The following is a 21,578-nucleotide window of genomic DNA, read 5'->3' on the forward strand; positions in this document are numbered from 1 at the left end:
CCTTTGCTTCATTAAACAATTGTAACTTTAACATTCTTTTGGCTAGAGACACCGTTCAAATATTGAAATGTTCACAAGGTTTTGGACTTCAACATAAGGTTCAAAATTATTATGGGATGGCAACACCACCTACAGTTTGGCGGCCATTTTGTGCCAAAATGTGAGGCAATTTTAAACTTCTTCAAACTTTCACCTATTTTTACCATTCTACTATTACAATGTTCAACCTTTTCAGCTTATTCCTTTCAGCTATGACTTTTGGTCCTTCAAATCTTTGAACTTTTCCAGATATTCCCGGATATTCCCAGATTTTCCAATGTTTTTGCTCCATTGGCCACACCTTTGCTTTTTTAAACAATTGTAACTTTAACATTCTTTTGGCTAGAGACACCGTTCAAATATTGAAATGTTCACAAGGTTTTGAACTTCAACATAAGGTTTAAAAATTATTATGGGATGGCAACACCACCTACAGTTTGGCGGCCATTTTGTGCCAAAATGTGAGGCAATTTTAAACTTCTTCAAACTTTCACCTATTTTTACCATTCTACTATTACAATGTTCAACCCTTTCAGCTTATTCCTTTCAGCTATGACTTTTGGTCCTTCAAATCTTTGAACTTTTCCAGATATTCCCGGATATTCCCAGATTTTCCAATCTTTTTGCTCCATTGGCCACACTTTTGCTTCTTTAAACAATTGTAACTTTTACATTCTTTTGGCTAGAGACACCGTTCAAATTTTGAAATGTTCACAAGGTTTTGGACTTCAACATAAGGTTCAAGATAATTATGGGATGGCAACACCACCTACAGTTTGGCGGCCATTTTGTGCCAAAATGTGAGGCAATTTTAAACTTCTTCAAACTTTCACGTAGTTTAATCCTTCTACTATTACAATGTTCAACCCTTTCAGCTTATTCCTTTCAGCTACGACTTTTAGTCTTTCAAATCTTTGAACTTTTCAAGATATTCCAAGATTTTCCAGGATTTTTGCTCCATTAAAATGCATAGGGAATTCTTGTGCTTAACCTCTTTTACAGGTTTTTACTTTTTTTAACCATTTTACTTTTAAAATGTTGATCTCTTTCAGCTCAGTTCAGCCATTTATTTTACACATTAAGCTTTCTTTCAGCAATACAGCATTCAACCCTGCATTTTCTTCTGGAAATGCAGCTCCTTCTAGTTATTTTTATTCTTTACACCTATCTTCCGCCGTTTTTCGCCGCTTAACTCCTTCTACAATTTTTGACCGATTGTAACCATTCAACTTTTAAAATGTTCAGCTCTTTCTGCATATTTGTGCTATGACTTTTGGTTTTTCAAATCCTTTTACTTTTTAAGATATTCCAGGTTTTCCGGGAATTTTTGCTCCATTGAAATACATGGAGAATTTTTCGTGCAGAAGTTCACAGCTAAACTCCTTCTACAATTTTTCACCTATTTTAACCGTTTGACTATGAAAATGTTCAGCTCTTTCATCTTATTCTAGCTATGACATTTTGTCCTTCAAATCCTTGAACTTTTCCAGATATTCCCAGATATTCCCGGATTTTCCAATTATTTTGCTCCATTTGCCACACCTTTGCTTCATTAAACAATTGTAACTTTAACATTCTTTTGGCTAGAGACACCGTTCAAATATTGAAATGTTCACAAGGTTTTGGACTTCAACATAAGGTTCAAAATTATTATGGGATGGCAACACCACCTACAGTTTGGCGGCCATTTTGTGCCACAATGTGAGGCAATTTTAAACTTCTTCAAACTTTCACCTATTTTTACCATTCTACTATTACAATGTTCAACTTTTTCAGCTTATTCCTGCTAGGACTTTTGCACCTTTAACTTTTCATGGTTCTTCCAGTACAGTGCAGCCATTTCTTCAGCTAATTCAGCTTTCATTCAGCAGTACAGCATTCAACCCTGCATTTTCTTCTGGAAATGCAGCTCCTTCTAGTTTATTATAGTATCTTCCGCCGTTTTTTGGCGTTTAACTACTTCTACAATTTTTAACCTATTTTAACCATTCTACTATTAAAATGTTCATCTCTTTCATCTTATTTCTGCTATGACTTTTGGTTTTTCAAATCCTTTTACTTTTTAAGATATTCCAGGTTTTCCGGGAATTTTTGCTCCATTGAAATACATGGAGAATTTTTCGTTCAGAAGTTCACAGTTAAACTCCTTCTACAATTTTTCACCTATTTTAACCGTTCGACTATGAAAATGTTCAGCTCTTTCATCTTATTCAAGCTATGACATTTTGGTCCTTCAAATCCCTGAACTTTTCCATTTATTCCCGGATATTCCCAGATTTTCCAATGTTTTTGCTCCATTGGCCACACCTTTTCTTCTTTAAACAATTGTAACTTTAACATTCTTTTGGCTAGAGACACCGTTCAAATATTGAAATGTTCACAAGGTTTTGGACTTCAACATAAGGTTCAAAATTATTATGGGATGGCAACACCACCTACAGTTTGGCGGCCATTTTGTGCCAAAATGTGAGGCAATTTTAAACTTCTTCAAACTTTCACGTATCTTAATCCTTCTACTATTACAATGTTCAACCCTTTCAGCTTATTCCTTTCAGCTATGACTTTTGGTCCTTCAAATCCTTGAACTTTTCCAGATATTCCCGGATATTCCCAGATTTTCCAATGTTTTTGCTCCATTGGCCACACCTTTGCTTCTTTAAACAATTGTAACTTTAACATTCTTTTGGCTAGAGACACCGTTCAAATATTGAAATGTTCACAAGGTTTTGGACTTCAACATAAGGTTTAAAAATTATTATGGGATGGCAACACCACCTACAGTTTGGCGGCCATTTTGTGCCAAAATGTGAGGCAATTTTAAACTTCTTCAAACTTTCACCTATTTTTACCATTCTACTATTACAATGTTCAACCCTTTCATCTTATTCCTTTCAGCTATGACTTTTGGTCCTTCAAATCTTTGAACTTTTCCAGATATTCCCGGATATTCCCAGATTTTCCAATGTTTTTGCTCCATTGGCCACACCTTTGCTTCTTTAAACAATTGTAACTTTAACATTCTTTTGGCTAGAGACACCGTTCAAATATTGAAATGTTCACAAGGTTTTGGACTTCAACATAAAGTTCAAAATTATTATGGGATGGCAACACCACCTACAGTTTGGCAGCCATTTTGTGCCAAAATGTGAGGCAATTTTAAACTTCTTCAAACTTTCACGTATCTTAATCCTTCTACTATTACAATGTTCAACCCTTTCAGCTTATTCCTTTCAGCTACGACTTTTAGTCTTTCAAATCTTTGAACTTTTCAAGATATTCCAAGATTTTCCAGGATTTTCCAAGATTTTTGCTTCATTTAAATACATGGAGAATCCTTAAAAACCTTTGTTCCTTTCAAGCATTATAACTTTAACAAGCTTTCAGCTAGAGGCACCGTTCAAACATTGAAATGCTCACAAGGCTTTGGACTTCAACATACGTTTTGAAATTATTATGGGATGGCAACACAACCTACTGTTTGGTGGGCATTTTTTGACAAAATCTGAAGCAAATGTTGCAATAAACTTCATCCATGGCTGGAACTGAACATATTGAAATTCACTGGATCTGGACATATAAGGAATGTGGGCGTTGTTAGCAAACAAAGCTCGTTGCTAAGGACGTCCAAAAGTTTACTTTTTCCGATTCATCTGAAACCGACGTTGATTTGTTCCTCATCTCCAGGCGACCCAAACATAAAATGGTTGCTATGGAGATAAAATCAATAGAAAAGTAGCCATTTTGAAAAGAGTGGATTTTCTATCAACTTAGAACATGTAGCTTTTACCAATATAATACTCTCAAACAACGTGTTTTTTGGAGTCAGTTGATGATGCTGATTCCAATGCTAGTACTTTTAGCCATTTTAGCAACATCTTCAAATTTTCAACAATTCAGCCATTTTTTCAACAATTTCAGCTTTCATGCTTAAGTCCTACAAATTTTGACCTATTTCAGCCATTCTACTGTTACAATGTTCAACTTTTTCAGCTTATTCCTGCTAGGACTTTTGCACCTTTAACTTTTCATGGTTCTTCCAGTACAGTTCAGCCATTTCTTCAGCTAATTCAGCTTTCATTCAGCAGTACAGCATTCAACCCTGCATTTTCTTCTGGAAATGCAGCTCCTTCTAGTTGGTTGAATGCTGTAAAGCATTCAACCCTTTGTTTTCCTGTTTCTCTTTATTTATTATTCTTTACGCCTATCTTCCGCCGTTTTTCGCCGCTTAACTCCTTCTACAATTTTTAACCGATTGTAACCATTCAACTTTTAAAATGTTCAGCTCTTTCTGCATATTTGTGCTATGACTTTTGGTTTTTCAAATCCTTTTACTTTTTAAGATATTCCAGGTTTTCCGGGAATTTTTGCTCCATTGAAATACATGGAGAATTTTTTGTGCAGAAGTTCACAGCTAAACTCCTTCTACAATTTTTCACCTATTTTAACCGTTTGACTATGAAAATGTTCAGCTCTTTCATCTTATTCTAGCTATGACATTTTGTCCTTCAAATCCGTGAACTTTTCCAGATATTCCCGGATATTCCCGGATTTTCCAATTATTTTGCTCCATTGACCACACCTTTGCTTCTTTAAACAATTGTAACTTTAACATTCTTTTGGCTAGAGACACCGTTCAAACATTTAAATGTTCACAAGACTTTGGACTTCAACATAAGGCTCAAAATTATTATGGGATGGCAACACCACCTACAGTTTGGCGGCCATTTTGTGCCAAAATGTGAGGCAATTTTAAACTTCTTCAAACTTTCACCTATTTTTACCATTCTACTATTACAATGTTCAACCCTTTCAGCTTATTCCTTTCAGCTATGACTTTTGGTCCTTCAAATCCCTGAACTTTTCCAGATATTCCCAGATATTCCCAGATTTTCCAATCTTTTTGCTCCATTGGCCACACCTTTGCTTCTTTAAACAATTGTAACTTTAACATTCTTTCGGCTAGAGACACCGTTCAAATATTGAAATGTTCACAAGGATTTGGACTTCAACATAAGGTTCAAAATTATTATGGGATGGCAACACCACCTACAGTTTGGCGGCCATTTTGTGCCAAAATGTGAGGCAATTTTAAACTTCTTCAAACTTTCACCTATTTTTACCATTCTACTATTACAATGTTCAACCCTTTCATCTTATTCCTTTCAGCTATGACTTTTGGTCCTTCACATCTTTGAACTTTTCCAGATATTCCCGGATATTCCCAGATTTTCCAATGTTTTTGCTCCATTGGCCACACCTTTGCTTCTTTAAACAATTGTAACTTTAACATTCTTTTGGCTAGAGACACCGTTCAAATATTGAAATGTTCACAAGGTTTTGGACTTCAACATAAGGCTCAAAATTATTATGGGATGGCAACACCACCTACAGTTTGGCGGCCATTTTGTGCCAAAATGTGAGGCAATTTTAAACTTCTTCAAACTTTCACCTATTTTTACCATTCTACTATTACAATGTTCAACCCTTTCAGCTTATTCCTTTCAGCTATGACTTTTGGTCCTTCAAATCCTTGAACTTTTCCAGATATTCCCGGATATTGCCAGATTTTCCAATCTTTTTGCTCCATTGGCCACACCTTTGCTTCTTTAAACAATTGTAACTTTAACATTCTTTTGGCTAGAGACACCGTTCAAATATTGAAATGTTCACAAGGTTTTGGACTTCAACATAAGGTTCAAGATTATTATGGGATGGCAACACCACCTACAGTTTGGCGGCCATTTTGTGCCAAAATGTGAGGCAATTTTAAACTTCTTCAAACTTTCACGTAGTTTAATCCTTCTACTATTACAATGTTCAACCCTTTCAGCTTATTCCTTTCAGCTACGACTTTTAGTCTTTCAAATCTTTGAACTTTTCAAGATATTCCAAGATTTTCCAGGATTTTTGCTCCATTAAAATGCATAGGGAATTCTTGTGCTTAACCTCTTTTACAGGTTTTTACTTTTTTTAACCATTTTACTTTTAAAATGTTGATCTCTTTCAGCTCAGTTCAGCCATTTATTTTACACATTAAGCTTTCTTTCAGCAATACAGCATTCAACCCTGCATTTTCTTCTGGAAATGCAGCTCCTTCTAGTTATTGGTTGAATGCTGTAAAGCATTCAACCCTTTGTTTTCCTGTTTCTCTTTATTTATTCTTTACGCCTATCTTCCGCCGTTTTTCGCCGCTTAACTCCTTCTACAATTTTTAACCGATTTTAACCATTCAACTTTTAAAATGTTCAGCTCTTTCTGCTTATTTGTGCTATGACTTTTGGTTTTTCAAATCCTTTTACTTTTTAAGATATTCCAGGTTTTCCGGGAATTTTTGCTCCATTGAAATACATGGAGAATTTTTCGTGCAGAAGTTCACAGTTAAACTCCTTCTACAATTTTTCACCTTTTTTAACCGTTCGACTATGAAAATGTTCAGCTCTTTCATCTTATTCTAGCTATGACATTTTGGTCCTTCAAATCTTTGAACTTTTCCAGATATTCCCGGATATTCCCAGATTTTCCAATGTTTTTGCTCCATTGGTCACACCTTTGCTTCTTTAAACAATTGTAACTTTAACATTCTTTTGGCTAGAGACACCGTTCAAATATTGAAATGTTCACAAGGTTTTGGACTTCAACATAAGGTTCAAAATTATTATGGGATGGCAACACCACCTACAGTTTGGCGGCCATTTTGTGCCAAAATGTGAGGCAATTTTAAACTTCTTCAAACTTTCACCTATTTTTACCATTCTACTATTACAATGTTCAACCCTTTCAGCTTATTCCATTCAACTACGACTTTTAGTCTTTCAAATGTTTGAACTTTTCAAGATATTCCAAGATTTTCCAGGATTTTCTAAGATTTTTGCTTCATTTAAATACATGGAGAATCCTTGAAAACCTTTGTTGCTTTCAAGCATTATAACTTTAACATGCTTTCAGCTAGAGGCACCGTTCAAACATTGAAATGCTCACAAGGCTTTGGACTTCAACATACGTTTTGAAATTATTATGGGATGGCAACACAACCTACTGTTTGGTGGGCATTTTTTGACAAAATCTGAAGCAAATGTTGCAATAAACTTCATCCATGGCTGGAACTGAACATATTGAAATTCACTGGATCTGGACATATAAGGAATGTGGGCGTGGTTAGCAAACAAAGCTCGTTGCTAAGGACGTCCAAAAATTTACTTTTTCCGATTCATCTGAAACCGACATTGATTTGTTCCTCATCTCCAGGCGACCCAAACATAAAATGGTTGCTATGGAGATAAAATCAATAGAAAAGCCGCCATTTTGAAAAGAGTGGATTTTCTATCAACTTAGAACATGTAGCTTTTACCAATATGATACTCTCAAACAATGTGTTTTTTGGAGTCAGTTGATGATGCTGATTCCAATGCTAGTACTTTTAGCCATTTTAGCAACATCTTCAAATTTTCAACAATTCAGCCATTTTTTCAACAATTTCAGCTTTCATGCTTAAGTCCTACAAATTTTGACCTATTTCAGCCATTCTACTATTACAATGTTCAACTTTTTCAGCTTATTCCTGCTAGGACTTTTGCACCTTTAACTTTTCATGGTTCTTCCAGTACAGTTGAGCCATTTCTTCAGCTAATTCAGCTTTCATTCAGCAGTACAGCATTCAACCCTGCATTTTCTTCTGGAAATGCAGCTCCTTCTAGTTTTTTTTATTCTTTACACCTATCTTCCGCCGTCTTTCGCCGCTTAACTCCTTCTACAATTTTTAACCGATTGTAACCATTCAACTTTTAAAATGTTCAGCTCTTTCTGCTTATTTGTGCTATGACTTTTGGTTTTTCAAATCCTTTTACTTTTTAAGATATTCCAGGTTTTCCGGGAATTTTTGCTCCATTGAAATACATGGAGAATTTTTCGTGCAGAAGTTCACAGCTAAACTCCTTCTACAATTTTTCACCTATTTTAACCGTTTGACTATGAAAATGTTCAGCTCTTTCATCTTATTCTAGCTATGACATTTTGTCCTTCAAATCCTTGAACTTTTCCAGATATTCCCGGATATTCCCGGATTTTCCAATTATTTTGCTCCATTGACCACACCTTTGCTTCATTAAACAATTGTAACTTTAACATTCTTTTGGCTAGAGACACCGTTCAAACATTTAAATGTTCACAAGGCTTTGGACTTCAACATAAGGCTCAAAATTATTATGGGATGGCAACACCACCTACAGTATGGCGGCCAATTTGTGCCAAAATGTGAGGCAATTTTAAACTTCTTCAAACTTTCACCTATTTTTACCATTCTACTATTACAATGTTCAACCCTTTCAGCTTATTCCTTTCAGCTATGACTTTTGGTCCTTCAAATCCTTGAACTTTTCCAGATATTCCCGGATATTCCCAGATTTTCCAATCTTTTTGCTCCATTGGCCACACCTTTGCTTCTTTAAACAATTGTAACTTTAACATTCTTTTGGCTAGAGACACCGTTCAAATATTGAAATGTTCACAAGGTTTTGGACTTCAACATAAGGTTCAAAATTATTATGGGATGGCAACACCACCTACAGTTTGGCGGCCATTTTGTGCCAAAATGTGAGGCAATTTTAAACTTCTTCAAACTTTCACCTATTTTTACCATTCTACTATTACAATGTTCATCCCTTTCAGCTTATTCCATTCAGCTACGACTTTTAGTCTTTCAAATGTTTGAACTTTTCAAGATATTCCAAGATTTTCCAGGATTTTCCAAGATTTTTGCTTCATTTAAATACACGGAGAATCCTTGAAAACCTTTGTTGCTTTCGAGCATTATAACTTGCTTTCAGCTAGAGGCACCGTTCAAACATTGAAATGCTCACAAGGCTTTGGACTTCAACATACGTTTTGAAATTATTATGGGATGTCGACACAACCTCCTGTTTGGTGGCCATTTTTTGACAAGTTCTGAGGTGACCATTGCAATAAACTTCATCCATGGCTGGAACTGAACAGATTGAAATTCACTGGATCTGGACATATAAGGAATGTGGGCGTGGTTAGCCAACAAACTTCGTTGCTAAGGACGTCCAAAGGTTTACTTTTTCCGATTTGTCTGAAACTGACGTCGATTTGTTCGTCATCCCATGCCGACCCAAACGTAAAATGGTTGCTATGGAGATAAAATTAATAGAAAAGCCGCCATTTTGAAAAAAGTGGATTTTCTGTCAACTTAGAACATGTAGCTTTTACCAATATGATACTCTCAAACAATGTGTTTTTATTAGTCAGTTGATGATGCTGATTCCAATGCTAGCACTTTTAACAATTTTAGCAACATCTTCAAATTTTCAACAGTTCAGCCATTTTTTCATCAACTTAAGCTTTCATGCTTAACTCCTTCTACATTTTTTGACTTATTATAGCCATTCTACTATTACAATGTTCAACTTTTTCAGCTTATTCCTGCTATGACTTTTTTTCAAATCTTTTAACTTTTAAAGATATTCCAGGATTTCCCAGGATTTTTGCTTCATTAAAATACATAGGAAATCTTTTTTTTTAACTTCTTTCACAGTTTTTTACCTGCTTTAACCATTCTACTTTTAAAATGTTGAGCTCTTTCAGCTCTGTTCAGCCATTTCTTCAGCAAATTCAGCTTTCATTCAGCATTATAGCATTCAACCCTGCATTTTCTTCTGGAAATGCAGCTCTTTCTAGTTCTGCCACTACGTTGCAAATAAAAATATGAAATATTTGCTTTTCAATTATTATTTTTTGGGCTTTCAAAAATGTTGTTTTGCTTTCAAAAAATATTTTTGCGTTTGCAAAACACACGTTTTCAAATGCGTTGTCACATCTCGTTTTTTCCTATCTTTGATTTTGCTGACCACTCTGAAGGTCACTTAGCGAGACATAACTGCCACAGCCAAAAACGTTTTCGCATGCGTATTGTGTCATCTCGCTTTTTCCTGTCTTTGATTTTGCTGAGATAAGTGACAAAGCTGCCATCAAACAGCTGCTGATTGGTCCAGATTCTAACCAATCAAATCCCCGTATTTATCTAACATGGTGTCAGCTACCGAGGCTCAGCAGCTGAACCAGCTCTTTTTACCCTCAATTTTGTCTCTTTGGATGAAGAATTTTTCATTTTTTATCATTTTAACAATAATTCATACTTTCTTTCTTTCTTTTTTAGCATTTATGAATTTTTATTCGGTCAGATTTGTGAATTTATGGCAGATGATCTCCTGAAACTGTAAAGTTTATCTGCTGACATTAAATCAACAGGCCTGTGTGTGATCTGTGGATCCTGCAGAGCAAATTTTTGGTAAAAAGTGTGATTTTCTTTCAGATCTGTTTGTTAAAACAAAACAATAAAAGATTAAAAGCACATAATATTTCATGCTGCACAAATGTTTGGGATTAGATGAACAGCAATAATAAGCAAAATAATGATGGCTCACCACAGCAGACTCAATGTATTTAGCAGGAGGAACATTTTTAACTTTTAAGTTTATTTTTTTACAGTGTCTCATGTTTTAGAACTCGTGAGCGATTGTCCAAAGTTAAAAAAAAATTCTCGTGAAAAAATGCTATTGTCTCTTAAAATAAAACAATAGTTCAGATACAAATCTTATAAAGTGTTACATCCGGCTGGACGGAGTCGGCCGTTTTTTTCTGTTGCAGACATTTTAAACACGTTGGTCGCTACACTGACAAAAAAATACAAAACTTGGTTTTATTTTAGCTGCTTTGCTGCTCCTTCTGGGTTTTACTCTGAGAGAAACGGGCCAGAATGGTGGAAAACGGCAGAATCCTGTTAGAACAGAACCAACTCAAAGTCCAAAGTCCGTGTCTGCCTCCAAGCACCGGCAACATGAGACAGAGACACCTGATTGGTTGGAATCTGGACCAATCAGCAGCTGTTTGATGGCAGCTTTGTCACGTCAAACTGAAACTTAACTCAGCAAAATCAAAGATAGGAAAAAAGTAAGATGACACACAACGCATGTGAAAAAATGTGTTTGGCAAAAGCAAAAAAAATTTTTTGAAAAAAAAAAAAACAATTTGAAAGCAAAAATATAAATATAATTGAAAAGCTAATATTTTAATTTGCAACTTAGAAAGTTTTGTGTGCAAAATAGTGGCAGAAATATCACTCCATAGTTTTTTACACGTTCTTTTAGCATCGTTCTCCTGATGGAGGATGTGTGTAAACTAATTTAGGATTTAATTGGTTTTTCTGAGTATTTTTTTATCTAAATTATCATGAATCATGAGCAGATAAAAATCCGCCGTTTGAAAAAGCCTTGGTTGGTGACGCAGAAACTAAAATGGGTGGGCTGAGGTCTCCCTGCTCCACTTCATCCATATAGACAAATAGATTCATGAACGTCTTTGTTTTCTTTGCCTGAGTTGGAATCTGGATCTAAACTGTACGGCTGGATGCCTCTGATATTGCTGCCATTTTTGTTGCACCGCTAAAGTTAGATTGGGGGTGTGAAGAGCTGTAAGCCAGGGGGAGAGAGTGTAAAGAAAGGGGTACTTCTACAGCGGAGGGGTACTTCCGCCCCAACAGTCCCATCCATAAATCAGCTGTGAATTTCTGCCGCTCTGCAGAAAATATGTCCTAGGAAGTGACATAGGTATTTTGATGTTGTCTAAAAAGTGCATAATTATAACTAAAAGACCACTGGGAACGCTTTGAAAATAGATCAAAAGATGATTGGAATGGGACTTTAAGTTCACAATATATAGATAGTACGTGCAAAGTAAACTTCAAGTATACTGCCTCACTTTTAGTATAGACTAAGTATACTTGTATTACTATTAAGTAGACTACTTTTTGCTAAGGGTCCACATTTAAGCTCACCGCAGGAGCAGGAATCATGTGGTGGTTCAACCCCCTAAACCAGCCCTTCATGCAAAATGTAACGCAGGGAGGTGTTTTGACCCGACTAGATTTGAACCCACAACCTCCCTGTCCTTGACCAAAGTCGGTGTGAAGCCACGGACACACTAGGCATGTAAGGCACGATCAGGGATGCGGTAAACGTTCTTGAACGCGAGTATAACCCATGGTGTTCACACTGGACAGGCAGGGAGGGGCTTCTTCTTCTACTGTTTCCAAGCGCATATCCGCCACCTGCAGTTAAAAGGGTCTTGGTGTGAAATGTCAAAGTGGTGCAAATCTTGTTCCAGGCTTTTTCTTTCACAGCTCTATTCCGATATATGAAAGATTTGTCATTAAATTCCAGTCGGACACAAACTTCAATCATTAATTTATCCATCTATGAATTAAAAAGGATGCTATCCATACGTCACCACCAAATTCGGGTTCCTGATTAGGCAAGTTTGACAAACTTTAACTTGCAATCTTTAATAGCCACGCGTTTTGTGCGTAGAACCCAAAAACTTGTCTTTATAATGTGCATAGCTGCCTGTGAATGTGGAAGCCCAAAACGCTTGTTTACATAGACTTTTCATTGAAAGTGTCCACTTAAACCCGTGTTGGCGAGAGCGGTGTGAATGTAGGGAGTCCTAGTAAGGTATACTGAAGAAAATACTTCTAAGATGGCGATTATGGATAGGATCCAACAACGTTGGACATTCTTTTTAGATATTCAGACATTAACCGTTTGGAGGTTTCTTTACAATCCTAAATTCCACGTGCTCTTTGACATACCCTAATATTTCGACAGTTTACGGGATCAGCTGATTCATGTTGATTTGTAAACATGCCGCTACAGTAAAGTGTTACATATCAGTTCAAAGCCACTTCTTCGCTTCACAATCCGCTGGAATTACATTAATTGCGTAAACGGTTGAAGAGTTTTGGTGGTCTGAAGAATGTTAAAGGTGCTAAAGGGTTCAAAGGAGTGGGGTGTTTCTGAAGCTCTGAGCTTCTTCTTGTGATCTTCTTTGCAGTGAGCTGGGACTCAGGAAGTGCATGAGCGTGCCCCCGCTGCCTTCAGAAAGCCCCGCCTTCAAAGATATACCGCCCGCCGTCTCCGCCCTCCAGCTCCAGGACAACTACTGGGACGTCCCAAACTCCTCATCCTCACCATCATCGCTCCCCCAGCATCCTGTCAGCGCCCCCTCCTCCCCACAAGTCTGCTTCTTTGTGGGCTCCCAGGACGAATCCTTCGGTGACGCAGAGCAGTGACGGATGCTGGGGTTGGGCGTTCTGTGAGGGGTTTAGGTGCATGAATGACTGGTTGGTAAAGGGGACCCCCCCCCTCTGCAGTGAGCTGCAACAACACCCTCAGGACACAAACACGCAGACTTGACTCTGCAGTTCTTCTCTTCAACATTTCCTCAGACGCGTTCATCATCTGCTCTCTTCAGAGACAAAACTTGGTTATGAACCACAAAAACATCCCCAATGCTTGGGCTGAAGGAAGCGCTCCCGGTGCAGAGCGGGACATGATCCTGCACTGGGAGGAACCATCTCAGACCTGCAAGGCTGATCCATCCCCTGGAAAAGTCAGACGTCTTATGGCACCCATGACTGTGAGACAACTATGGCCTGATTAGGGAGGCTTAAGTATGGAAGTGAAGAAGATGGATAAGACCTGTCACAGGAGATCAAACGGTTTATGGTAATAAGACAGATTTATTGTGCGTGTCAGAGGAAGAAATGAAACAGTTTTCAAAATATTGCCAGGGGGGGGGGGGGGGGGGGTAAAATTGACAAGGAGGAGGCTCAGGACAGAGCCCTGAGGAACACCTGAAGTGAATGCAGCGGATTATGTGAATGCAACCTGAAAGGTTATGATTTAAAGCAGCCCAAGGTTGTGAGGATAGAGGATGATGACAAGAGAGATGGTGGAGCCGGTTCGTGACTACTTTTTCTAGAATTTTGGAGATAATAGGTGGATGAGGGATTGGACAGAGGTTATTTTAGCTATTTTAGAGGAGCTTTGAAGACTTGCATGCAGGGAGCATTTGATGGGATCTGCAGGGACAGGAGGACGAAATGTTCGGGATGTTCCGACGGCGTGTCTCGCAGTTGTGGCAGTGCACAGAAGGGAGCCTCTGCGGTTTGAACCAGCCGTCATTCAGTCCACCAAAGAGCAGCATCGTTCAGTTCTACAGGAAAGCTGACTTTGGGGCTGTTCAGGGATGGAAGCACTGATGTTTCCAGACTCTGTGTGGGGCTTTGAATGCATCACCTTCAAGAGAACCCTGAAACAGCATTGAAAGGATTACTAAAAGCACATCTCTGCCTCCATCTGTCTCTACACAGATTATGATTAAATTACCACCACAAACATAATTCTTCTGTTGACAGAAACGCGATGACGTTTGAATCAAAACAGCCATCCTTACACAAGCTAATAGAAAAGATTTGATTGAGACACGATCAAATACAATATTATTTAGTAATTTTTATGTATTTTTGATTCTTCAGACATCTGTTCACATTTTAGCTAAAGCGAGAGTGGAACCCACTTCTTCAGTCAAAGTTTTTATGAGATATCTCCATGACTTAAGTGCTGTGTTGCAATAAATCTCATTTCAATCATTTATTTTCATTGTTTTGGAGTCAAAGGCTTTGAACCGACCTGCTGGTCGCACTGGATTAAAAGTTTGTGTTTGTGTAAAGTTTCTGTGAACATGGAGATGCATGACCAGCCCCTAACAACCATAAACAGCTGTATCATTTTTTTTTTAGACTTTATTAACAAACAACAATACAACAACAATGTGAATGTCTCAGGGGGAATTAAAATGTGCAGAAAAATATAAAAATAAAAAAAATATATATATATATATATATATTTACATATACATATAAAACATTAGAGAAAAGGAAACATCAATTAAAAAAAATCTCTGGGGTTTAATAAATTTTAAATTTTTCAAAAATTCTATTAGTTCGAATTGCCTTTTGGTTTTGCAGATGTTTGATAATGTCACAGTACTGATTTATTTCACTCAAAAAAATCTGGAATTTAGGTTTGGAGTTTGGCCATTTGGCTTTATGAATATGGACTTTTGATAAAAATAAAAACAATTGTGTAATAAAGATACAATCCTTGCTTACCTTAACATTAAGGTAACCCAGAATAATTTCTTTATCCAAAAATGTAACTGTTTGTTTAGTTATATTACCAATATAGTTTCCCAGATCAATCCAAAATATATTTGTATGTCTGCAGTCCACAAACAGATGATAAATAGTTTCCTCTTGAGTTCCACAGAATGAGCAAAATAGGTCCATGTCCACAACAAATCTACTCAAAGTTTTTTTGTTAGGATATATACATAACAGCTGTATCATGAGGAAGCTGTCTTCCTCTCTGGGATGTCACTTCCTGTTCAAACATCCTCATCCTTGTGTTTGGCGCCACCTTGTGGATCCACGTGATAGTGAAAAATACTTTTGTTTCAGTTCAGTCTCCGGAACTAAAAAGATTTTGACAGAGGGGTTTTCAAAACGTAACCATTTTAACTTTGTTAAGGTCTACCGCCAACATCTTAAAACTCTTTCATAATCGTAATAACAGCTGTTGTTGTTCTGATTGTTCACAGATTTGAGGTTTTGACAGAAAAGCAGTGTGACTGTATCTGAGATCTGACAGTAAAGGTTGAAAATAAAAACAATGAGCATGTTGTAACATGCACTGTGGAAACACCTGTATCCACCTGTTCTGAACAGTCCCATGTCTCAAAGGATCAAATTAAATTATAGCCGCGAGCGAGATGAAGCTGCAACACAACTCCGCCTCCGCAGACAACTTTCTACCCGCTCTCAATGGCTGAGCGGTTGCTACTCGCTCCTTACTCTCCTCTTCTGGTCCTTAAACAAACTCTTGTTTAAAATGGTGGCTTTTCTGTTGGTTTAATCTCAAAAGCAACTACTCTATTTTTTGGGTAAGTTTTAGAAGAAGAATCAGCAAAGGATTCTAAATCCAAAGATTGATTTATGGAGTTGGGATCTGGAGATTGCCTAGGCCACTCCAGGACCTTGAAATGCTTCTTACAATCCACTCCTTCATTACAAGAGCAGCGTGTCTGGGATTGTTGTCATGCTGAAAGACTCGCCATGTTTCATCTTCAATGTCCTTGATGATGGAATAAGGTTTTGACTCAAAATCTGACGATTCGAGGCCCCATTCATTGTTTCTTTAACATGGATCAGTCATCCGGTCCCTTTGCTGAAAAACAACCCCAAAGCATGATGCTTCCACCCCCATGCTTTAGGTATGGTATCCATTAGATGTGACTCAGCATTATTTATCCTCAAGACACAAGTAGAGTTCTTTCCAAAAAGTTCTGTTTTAGTTTCATCTGACCACAGGACATTCTCCCAATCCTCTTCTAGATGATCCAAATGCTCTCCAGCAAACTTTAGTTGGACCTGCACATGCTCTGGCTTTGGCAGGGGGACACATCTGCCACTGCAGGATTTGAGTCCCTGGCGGTGTGGTGTGTTACTGATGGTAGCCTTTGTTACTTTGGTCCCAGCTCTCTGCAAGTCGTTCACTATGTTCCTCCCCCTGTGGTTCTGGGATTTTTGCTCACCATTCTTGTGATTATTTTGACCCCACAGGATGAGATCTTTGGAGTAGCCCCAGATGGAGTGAGATCATTAGTGGTCTTGTATGTCTTTCATTTTGCTCCCACAGTTGATTTCTTCACACTAAGCTGCTTTCAGATTTCGTCTTCCCAGTCTGGTGCAGGTCAACACTTTAGTTTCTGGTGTCCTTAGACAGCTCTTTGGTCTTGGTCATAGTGGAGTTTGGAGTATGAGTGTTTGAGGTTGTGGACAGGTCTATATAGATAACCAGTTCGAACAGGTGTCCTTAATACAGGTAACAAATGGAGGACACAGGATCCTCTACACAAGAAGTAACAGTTCTGTGAGACACAGAACTGTTAATTTAATTTTAAAATACATTTCATCACGCAAATCTCTTTAAGTTTTAGATTTCCTACACTGAAAGGAGTCATAAAACTCACCAGTTGGTGACATCACTCAACCTCAGTGAAGCATTCTATAGTACGACGGAGTTTAAGGGCCACTAAAAAAAAAAGAAAAGTAAATTTACGACTTAAAGTCTCGTAAATTTGCGGGAAAAAAGTCATAGATTAACAAGGAGAAAACACAAAAGTTGTCTGTTTATCGGAGCCTAGCTTGAAGATGAAATATATGGAGCCTTTTGTGAAGCTTCCGGATTATTATAGGTTTAAAACAAAGAAATTCTAAACCTTTTGGCGACTCAAAATCAGATTATGGTCAGTGGAGCCGGCTTTCCGGGGTTCGGTGTCAGTAAAGCGGAGTTTCATGTGTAAAATAAGGAGCTCAGAGACACGTTTGGGTGTAGAGGACCGCTGCAGCCTGTATTCTCCTTTTCATTCACATTCCTCGAAGTCCATTTGTCACCTTATATCATGAACCTGTCATCCGAACACCAATGCGGAAGTAAACATACGCCCCCCTCCTCCTGCAGATGAAATGTCCAGTTTCATCATTAAACAACAAAGATGAATGAAAATAGTCTGTTATATTAGCATTAGAACGCTGAAATCCCCAAAAGTGCTCCTCCTTAGCATCACACAACCGTAGAGATCTTGTCTTTGGTGGAGGAAGAAAGGATTCAAGTGGACAGCTGCAGGGTTACCTGGGGGGTATTCCAAGAAGCATGTTTAAACTAACCTGACTTTAAGCCTGAACTCTGGCTGAAATCCGCCTGAACTTGCTTACTCTGGGTATGTCGGTTCCAAAAGACTGGATATGAGTTAGCGTAATTATGCTCGGTAATCCTGGGTTAATGCACGTGCACAGCAGGTACATAAAGACATTCTCAATAGATCGCCGATTTCTGGAGTCACCATGGAAACGCGTGGTGAAAAAAAAGAAAGCACTACACAGCAGTGAGACAGAGTCTGAGGTTTTAATGACGGCGTATGAAGATTATACGCCCATCAAAAAAGTAACACGGCTGGATCATCAAAAGAAAGAGTCTCTGCTTGTAGTAGAAGAACAGACAAAGTAAACGCACGAGTTTCTGATCATATTTCCATTTTCCTTGTGACGCATATATATATAACATCCAATTTTGCCAACTTAAATGAATCACTTCTATTGGTAACAAATAATTGAGTTAAATTTATTCAACCTAATTTCTTACGTCTATAAAACTCAATTATTGTTTATACAACTCAAATTTACGTATTAATCTAACTAAATGTCATATTACTCCAATTCAATTAATATTTTTTCGATCTTAATTAATTATATTTCTTGAACCCTCATATGTTTAAGTTTGAGATATGCTCATTTTTAAAACAATAAAAAATACGGGGGGAAAAAATTCACGGAGTGCACATAATTATTAAAGAATTTTCCGACATTGTCATTACACCATGAGCTGGTAGGGGTGCTATATAAACTCATCATCCTCTCTCTCCCTCTCACTCATGGTGCAGAGACTTAAACATAGGACAAAATAACTCGGCAAAACACGATAAAAAAGCTAAACAACTAAACACATTGGGTCAAAAACCCACACTTAACCCAAATCCGTCGAGACAGGCAAAGGGAATGGTATCCCACAATCCCTTGCGGTGCTGATCTAACAGAAGCACCAAAGTTACACCTAATTGATTGAATTAATTTGAATGAAAGTAAAATAACTGTCTGAAAACTAAATGTTATTTTTAAGCTGACTTAACAAAAAAAAGATTTATCTTAACTGAAGCAAATAATTAAGTTAGATCAAAGTAAAAAAGTTTATTTTTCCAATATCCATATGTGGTCTTATCACCCTCTCATGGTGGAAAAAGTATTATCTGAGCTTTTTTCATCCACTAAATCATCTTCAAAAGGACACGCCATGCTGCTTCACCTCTCTTGAAACAAACTAACCTTCAACTAAACCTGCTCCCGACCAGGTTATGTTCAGAGCATGAGTTACTATGGCAACTTGACATATCCCGAAACATACCTCCATTTCTGGAACCGAAAACTGAGGTTATCAACTAGCATATATTCATATTTTGCTAGCATAACCTGCTTTCTGGAATACCCCCTGGTGATGTTTTGCCTTCAATAAAAAAATAAAAAAAAAAAACAGAAAAAAATAATTGGAGCAGGAGCTGACCATTGTCGCCCCCTGCTGGTGGAAACATCACATTACAAGCGTGGGACGCTTCTTCTTGATCAATAAAGTCAAATGTTCAGGATCACAAAAATCCCATTCAGTTGATGTAAAAATCCTCATCAGACATGAAAACAACCGCTATTCCTGCTGTTTCTAACTGTGTTCATGGTCTCCAGGTCTGACAGCAACAATCTCAGATGTTGGACTGAACCATTTCATTTTAATCCTAGAGAAAAGACCACTGAACATTTCATATTTGCCTCTGATTCGTTGCATCATAATTGAATAAAAACTAGATCTGAAACCAGAAAAATAAAATAAAAACATAGGCTAGTGGGCGTGGTCTACTTTCGCGTCTCTTAATTCCTACGCTGTGATCGGCCGTGAAGCTATCACTCCGATCCGGTGTGTTCACGCTCCGGATCCCTTCGCGGCCGTTTGTCCTGAAGGATGCCCGCCTCCTCCACCGTCAGCCCGGCGGCGCTGCGCTGGGAACCGGCCTTCAGATGACTTCTTCGCGGCGGGAAAAGGCAGGTCGCGAGCGTCCGGCCCCCCTCAGAGCCGGCGCGCGCTACGCCGCGCTGGTCGCCGCGTGCGCGCTGTGCTACGGCAACTCTCTGCACGGGGAGCTGGTCCACGACGACGTGTGGGCCATCGTCAACAACCCGGACGTCCGTGCGGGCTCCAGCCTGCGCAGCATCTTCAGTAACGACTTCTGGGGCAAAAAGATGGCGGACAACACGAGCCACAAGTCCTACAGACCCCTCTGCGTCCTCACCTTCAAGTGAGCCGCCGCCTTTCCCGAGGGGGGGGGGGGGGGGGGGGGGGTCATGCTGGCGACATCGTAGATCAGATGTCACTGCCTCACACCTGTAATGCATTACAGGACCGCCGCGTTACTTTAGTTACTTTACCAGATCTTTCAGCAGACGTTTGTTCCAATTGCAGCTGTCCCGTGACTTTACATTTTCCAAACTTATTCAGAACTTCGCCAACATTTTTAAGAGCCATTTCTCCCAAAATCCTCTCAAATTGTCACGTGACGCCTTTGACCATCCTTCCTGACAACGGAAGAGCTGAGGTGACAAACAGTCTGATGCTTCCAGACACTTTCAGCTGAAAGTCTTCAGCATCTTTTTCAGCTGTTCCAACCACCCTGGTGTGTTTAAACCTGCACATTTACACGTCTACTTTTATTTGTCTGCACTTTAATGTTTATTTTGACGAAGCCAAATCAGTGATAATGAATCATATTATCGCAAAATCCTTTCAATCCTACATGCATGAGATGCGTGAACATGCCATTTGTTGTAGGACACGCAGAGCATCACTGTGGTGGTCTACAAAAAAACGACACTGTTCGAAAGATAAAGGGAACACTTTGAAACACACCCTATACCTGAACGAATGAATGCTTATTCTTTACATGGTTGCGTTTGCTGTCAACACAACCACAAAAAAACTATTCATGGAAATTAAACGTATTAGCCTATGGAGGTCTGGATGTGGAATCATGCTCACAATTAAAATGGAACTACAGGCAGATCCAACTTGGATGTCATGTGAGTAGCAGTGGGCGTGGCCTCCACGTGCCTGTATGACCTCCCAGCAACGCCTGGGTATGCTTCTGATGAGGCGGGGGATGGTCTTCTAGGGGAACTCCTCCCCCGCCTGGACCACAACTCCTGGACAGTCTGTGGTTCAACCTGGCGTTGGTGGAGGGACCGAGACATGATGTCCCACATGTGGTCAGTCAGATTCAGATCTGTAGAATGGACGGGCTGGTCCATTACATCAGCGGTCCCCAACCTGTATTGCGCCATGGACCGGTTTGATGTCTGACAAAATTCTCACAGACCGGTATGTTACATGTGGCGGATACACGCTGCAGCAACGCTGCAATAGAGGCAGAGACGTGTGATAAGATGTTCTCTGCACTTTTATTTGGACACGTTGAACATTGTGCATCGCACATGTGTCATCATCCTCTCCCCTTTCCACACTCATGGTGCAATACAGAAGTAAACACAACAGGAAGAAATAACTAAGGGTGAAACCACATAACTGCCAGATGAAAGGACACGTAGGCAAAAAAGATACACCCGTTCTCAACCCTATTTTGACCAAAGCAGGCAAAGGGGATTGATTTAATTCCCTGTGATGCCAGCTCCGACAGTAAACCAAACGTGCACGTGACCGACAGTACAGTACAACAAAATAATATGACTTGCATGAAAACTGTGGTATTTTCTAAGCATAACAATAAACACGAATTATGACATGAGCAACGTCCTCTCTGCCCGCAACACTCTCTGGTCGCTATTGTTATAACAATTAAACATGGCTTCAAAATAAGTGCATGGAAAATCCGACTCTCCACAATGCTGAATGGTGCGTGGGACTCCCCCGTTGGGATAAATCTGTATTTTACGTAGGACTCCTGATACCGTC

At 38.7% G+C, this 21,578-nt stretch overlaps 2 protein-coding genes across 3 annotated transcripts in view; both read left to right on the plus strand.

Moving 5' to 3' along the window:
• Positions 1-14,542, plus strand: part of pnpla3 (patatin-like phospholipase domain containing 3) — a 67,135-nt gene extending 52,593 nt beyond the window's left edge. The window contains exon 10 of the mRNA XM_004083120.5: positions 12,943-14,542. Within this exon, the coding sequence (XP_004083168.2) occupies positions 12,943-13,180 (238 nt within the window). The 3' untranslated portion in view covers positions 13,181-14,542. The remainder of the gene's footprint in view (positions 1-12,942) is intronic.
• Positions 14,543-19,479: 4,937 nt separating this feature from the next.
• Positions 19,480-21,578, plus strand: part of tmtc1 (transmembrane O-mannosyltransferase targeting cadherins 1) — a 32,809-nt gene continuing 30,710 nt past the window's right edge. Inside the window, exon 1 of one of the 2 annotated variants that reach the window (XM_011491035.4) lies at positions 19,480-19,911. In XM_011491035.4, coding sequence (XP_011489337.1) covers positions 19,634-19,911 — 278 coding nt within the window. In that variant the 5' untranslated portion in view covers positions 19,480-19,633. The remainder of the gene's footprint in view (positions 19,912-21,578) is intronic. The other variant, XM_078941942.1, reaches the window with a different exon arrangement.

Source organism: Oryzias latipes, chromosome 23, assembly GCF_053564925.1.
Source record: "Oryzias latipes strain Hd-rR chromosome 23, Olatipes_Hd-rR_3.1".
In the NCBI taxonomy this organism is placed as follows: Eukaryota; Metazoa; Chordata; class Actinopteri; order Beloniformes; family Adrianichthyidae; genus Oryzias; species Oryzias latipes.